The sequence below is a fragment of the Trachymyrmex cornetzi genome, unplaced genomic scaffold, assembly GCF_001594075.2.
Source record: "Trachymyrmex cornetzi isolate Tcor2-1 unplaced genomic scaffold, Tcor1.1 scaffold454, whole genome shotgun sequence".
Classification (NCBI taxonomy): domain Eukaryota; kingdom Metazoa; phylum Arthropoda; class Insecta; order Hymenoptera; family Formicidae; genus Trachymyrmex; species Trachymyrmex cornetzi.
The window spans coordinates 298,145-304,144 of NW_017299334.1; the positions used below are offsets into that span (position 1 = coordinate 298,145).

General features: G+C 39.2%; 1 protein-coding gene across 1 annotated transcript in view; it reads left to right on the top strand.

The window, feature by feature from the left end:
* Positions 1-6,000, top strand: part of LOC108764806 (mucin-4) — a 62,220-nt gene that overhangs the window by 35,394 nt on the left and 20,826 nt on the right. Inside the window, exons 2-3 of the mRNA XM_018513195.1 lie at positions 4,289-4,640; positions 4,748-5,995. Of these exons, the coding sequence (XP_018368697.1) occupies positions 4,289-4,640; positions 4,748-5,995 (1,600 nt within the window). The remainder of the gene's footprint in view (positions 1-4,288; positions 4,641-4,747; positions 5,996-6,000) is intronic.

Sequence of the window (6,000 nt, forward strand, 5' to 3'; positions counted from 1 at the left end):
AAAAACTTGAAACACTTCATAAGATTGCGATGATTTATTAGGCTGCCTCGGGTATAAAATACGCTCTTCTGAGAAATAATAAAAACGAAGAATAATAGAAGTTAATAAAGCTAAAGCATATATTCATGGAAAATACGTCAATTGTTACGCAGCTACTATTATTTTATCGTTCTCGCAATCGGAGCTTCGACACGAATACTGCATGAACACATAATTTTATAGAACTATACAGGCAATAATTCCTCCCTTCAAACAAAGGCCGCTCGTCGACGTGAGAATGCATTACGTTGAAGTTATTAAAATTGCAGCACGATGCACGATGCGCGCGTTTGTTACGATAATAAAACAGGCATTAAGGTAAAAAATAAGAAAAAAAAACAGAGTCGACCTGGGCCTCGTAACAAAAGTGGGACAGTGAAACGGTACGCGCGATTCGCGAGGCTCAGACTCACGCATCTCACGTCGAATCTGGGGTCCGCTTTCGTGGGTCCAGCCCGCGAGTGTGTGACACATCTCAGAGTCATCTCACGTGCCGCCCGCATTGTAGTTCACTCGGGCAGTCAGCCAACCAGCCAACCAGCCAGTCAGTCCGTGGCCGTCAAGACTCGAGGGGATCGAGAACCCGCGGAACAAGAACAGAGACAGCACTGACCTTCCTCATACACGTGTCCACATAAAATATTACGATGCAGTCACGTTCGCGACGACAATTGGCGAACTTGCGACAGCGAGTCTTGTCTCTCTATCCATCTCTTTCTCCCGCTTTTACAGCGCTTTTACAGTCGCGATTTTTATGGTTGCCTACTTGAAATCTGGGTAGTATAATAGTGTTTTATACATAGACAAAACTATTTTAATGAAGTATTTACAAATTTAATTAGATGTACACACACAAATCTGAAAATAATCTTGTTGGATCAAAATTATTATGTAAGACATTCAAGGATAATGAGCAATATCGCAAAAGGTTTTGGCATTCCAGAAACTCTCTTGAGCATTCTACATAATTATTTTAATGGTCTAATGAAATTATTTTCAGATCTATATCTAAATAGCATAATTTTTAGAATAACATTGTACTTTTTGTATAGCATACCCTGAGAAAAAATGTACTAAATCTTTTAATAATTTTGAATATTTTGATAAATATTTATTTTAATAGTAGGTACTGAGTTAACGTTTACCTTCAATAAATAAATATTTATTAAATAAGACAATGATATTTAAATAAAATGAAATATAAAAAAAATATTTAAATCGAATTAATGATTTTTGTACCAAAAATAAATACATATTTACATTCAGTAAATATTCAGCTAGTACTATTTGTGAATAAATATCTATTAAAGTAAATTTTTTTAATGAGTAGTAAAATTCAACATATTAGAATATAATTATATTTTTTAAATTGTTCATCGATTCAAATATTTTTTCGAATTATTGTATGTAGTAGGAAATTTTCGGATTTTTGTTTTTTTTTTGTTTATCACGTTCTGTACTTTATGTTTCCTCGAGACTGATGAAAATTCCGCGTAGAGTAGAAGGTTAGACGACAATTCCCGCGATTTCGGTTGAGATTAGGCAGACTGCATTATTCAGAGCTCGGGTTGGCGGGATACTCGTGTATATTTATAAGCAGGCTCCGCAACAGGGCGGATTCCACGTCGCGATTTGCACGTTCGGAATATCTGTTTCGTTGAAATGTATCTCTAAAATGTTGAATTGGTTGTCGAGCCTACAATGTCTTACCGTATACACGATGACAAGTTATTATTCTAGCAATCAAAAATTGATCTTTATATCGTTTATTTACTTCGACAACGACACAACTCAAAAATGAAGTTTTCCAAAAAATAAATTTGAATATTTAGAATCATTAAAATTTTATAGGATTAATTTTAAAATGCAATTTTTGATGTAATAACTGATTTTAGAAAGATAAAAATGTGTAACTCGTAAGTATGTTTTTTTGATATTTCTACTCTTTTTTTTTCTAAACAACTTAATGATATTTTTTTATTATATTATTGTTATAACAAATGATACATGTTTGAATAATACCTTATTATTTTAAAATCAAGGTATTGCTCAAGGAGTCGAAATAAAAATTTCTGAAAACTTAAATACACTTTATGAAAGAAGGAACTATACATCTTCTATTGCTCTTTTCTACCAGAAAATCCCTAAAAAATTTTTCTATTCAGAAATTATAGTAATATATTTAAAAAAATTCTATAGTGTCACAAATCCTATAAAATTTTAAATTCTCAAAACGCATCGAATTTATAACTTCGAAGTCGCAGGAAATATTTTAACACAGAATAACGCGTTAGGTGAGAATCGCAAATGAAAACCGAACCGCCGTATGTCACGATAATCTTCGAATCCACGGGGCCTTTTCATGGGGCATTAGAATCATTCAGAAATTCATACCGTCACGAAATAGCATTTATTGAACCTTTTAACGAGCTCGCAAGCCGAGCTTTTACGTCGCTGTAAATTAAGTTTGTTACAGCTGTATCGTCTCTCGAATTTTTTACTGATTCGAGAAGCGTCCGCTTTGGGGGTCGGTCCCGCTTACGGACAATGAGAGAATAAATTCGTGACGCGCAGCATCTTCTCTCGATCCTTGCCGACGAGCTCTTAATGATCCCCCAGCGGAACATGCTTGTACGTAGATATTATGGCGTGCGTTCTTCGGCATTTTACAGTACGAACGAATTTTCGAAGCGAAGCGAAACGAGCAACGCCCATTATCTGCACGATATGGCTGTCGGCGGACGTTATTGTACCATGAGAAAACCGCGAGGAGCAATTCTTGAGTATAAGTACAGAGAAACGAGAAATTCGCTCGAGTACGAAGTTAAAAAGAATAGTTTATGGACACATCGCTGCGTTGATGGAAAAGTGTCATCTCTCAAAATTACCAATTTTTCAATAGAACATTTTTAAAACTGTAAATTGTTATGTACAACGTTTTAATTAGGATGGTGAATACAATTTTTTTAACTTTATTTTCTTTTCATATTATGCTTTCAATTACCATATATTGCTTTTCTATCAACGCAGCGATATAATAATATTGCACTGAAATTTATGTTTATTTGATATTTCTTATTTAATTTAATATTCTTCCTCATTTGAGATTTTTTTTCGAAAGTTAATTTATTGGCAGAAACTAATAATTTTCTTTTCATTAGAAGATTTAATTGTATATGACAGAACGATTTTGCTGAAGTATATAAAAAAGCTGGATATAGATTTGAAAACAATATTGTTGAACTTTCAAAATAATTATGTGAAACATTTAAACGTTGATGACAACACTGTAAAGTTTTGATATTCTGACAATTAAAAGCATCCTACATATTATTTTGGTGATCGAAACAAAATTATTTTCAGATCTTTCTCTCTCTCTTTCTCTCTCTCTATCTCTATATCTCTATTCTCTTTCTCTCTCTGCATATGTATGTGTGTATCTAGCTAAACATTTAACCGTAGATGCTTTTGAATGAACTCAAATGAAATGTCGGATTCATGAGCGCGACTCGGACCGTTTTTACAATCGTGACAGACGATTATTAGCGGAACGCTCGTCGGGCACATGGAACCGTGAGAGAAGTAACGGTACCGAACCTCTCGTATCCCCAAACCATTCGCGACTCTGAAGAATACCGTTACTTGAAGAACTTCTCTCCGCGAGAATTTTTTTCGTTTTGCACGTCGCACGCAAATCTAATTGAGAACTTAATTACATTTGCTGTGTAGCGTGAAGAAGAAGCGGTCAATGTTCTTCCGGTTTTCACCGAGACGCTCTGACGGATGATGATTGCAAACAGCGATTCGCATTAATCCGTAGAAAATTCTCTCTTTCCGTCGTCGGATCCGTGTAGAAACGGACCAGAATCTATAATTGCTTCAATTACACATCATAGTATCATCGTTTAATACATGCGATCAGTTAACATTTAGAAATCGCGTTAAGACGTATTTCTTCAATGTAGTATCTAACGAATACTAGTAAAAAAAATTGTTGCAAACTATGTATTTATAATTTTATTTCGTTCTCTTTTTTGCAAGCCACTAAAAATCTTTTTTTATTTTATCGTAACAAATGAGCAATATAACGTATTCTGTGAACTTTAGTTATTTTTACGCGAGTCATTAAAATTAAATTCATGCCTTTTACTCGTCAATATTTATATCTATGAAGTTATCATCTATTTCTGTAATTAATTTATTTGAGGAAATTAAAGATGTCTTACAGAAAAACCATTTTTGTTTGCAGACGCGTCAGTCACGGATCATCGTAATGGGCGTACATCCTTACACACGGAACCGTTGTCGTCAAAGGCTAAACGTGAGCAGACACTACGCAACATTCTCACTGCAAGAAGACGACAGATTTTGAATCAACGTTTGCATGAGCCTCACCGGATTCTTTCCAGTCGTAGGCCACGACCTGGCGACATCGTTTCGAAGGATCCTCAAGACGTCCTGGAAACCCAAGAGACTAGAAACGGCATTTACGTTACAAGCGCTCGAACGGAGGTATCGATGAAAGAGGAAATTCCTCAATCGTCAAGGAAGCCGATTGAAAAAATTGTTTCTGTGATCAATCTCAACGCGACGGGAGAAGAGTTGGAATCGCGAACCACGAAAACATCTAAAAACGAATCTCTATCGCTGACGACCGAGAAGAACGAAAACATCTCTTCGACACCTTCTTCGATCGCTTCAACGCCAGCTACCAATCAAAAATTGGGAGACGCAGAACCGAGAAGAACGAAAATATCTCTTCGACACCTTCTTCGATCGCTTCAACGCCAGCTACCAATCAAAAATTGGGAGACGCAGAAATGCGCAAGAAGAACACCGTATCGATGCCAGAGTCGTTGTACAAACACTTCCGGCCAGTGGAGAGTAATATTCCGGTGGAAGATATGTCGCAGTTTCTTTATTTCGGCCAGAAGCTCCAGCCGGATGCGCTGAACGTCACCAGCAGCAGTAATAACTCCGTGGAGACGACATCGACGAATCCGACTTCCTCGCGCAGAAGATATTCCACAAAGAGATTCACCGCAACGATCGCGACGCCGATGGAGGAGATTATGAACGAGGAGATGAATATTGCGTTGGAAACATTAGAACGCCGGACGGTTGAGAAGAATCAAGTATCGAGGATTAAGAATACGTTCAGAAGCTCAGGCAACGGGTTATATTACCGGAAGCCAAGGCCCACGGCGGACGTTGTGTCGAATATTATTCCCGGGAACGAGTCGAGCCCTGGTATCATCGGTGGCTCGGAAACAAAGAGCGAGATGAATACGGTGGATGACAAATTCCACCGTAGCGACTCGTCCGCTCACGCAGACGGAAGCCGCGATCGAGTCCCGCTAGAGAGAAAAAACGCGGCCCACGTTAGCGAGGTGAGCACGACGACCCAGATACCGCGGCAATCCGATGTTGAGGCGAGGGTCATCGTGGAGAGTGAAATCGATGCGAAACTCTCGAACGAAACGATCACGGTCTCGTACGGGACCGCCGAAAGTCTTCAGAGGACCAATGATTTTGGGAAGGACAGCGAAAAGAAGAAAGTCACCGAGGCGGAGATGGAAGCAGGGAACGCGGAGAAATCGGAGCACAAGTTAACGGGTGTTGGGAGGGCAATATCAACATCGCAGAGAGAGAGTGAGAGGTCTCGAGAGAGCGACAGCACCGAGACGACGTCGTTGGTACCATCGCGGGCGGAATCGTCGACTCTGCGGATCGTCGTGCCGGACAACAGCTTCGGGCTGTCGAGTTTCGCGATCGAGAGCGAGCGGAGCCATCGGAATACCGTTAAGCAGCAACCGGTCGTGGATCCCATCGCGGATCGACCGGTTCGCGTGTCGGCCGGCGGCGACGTCGTCTCGAAATCATCGCCATCATTGACATCGCCCTCGAAGACGGAGTCGTCCGCACCTGTCGTCGTCGTCGACTCGGATCAACAGCCGCAGG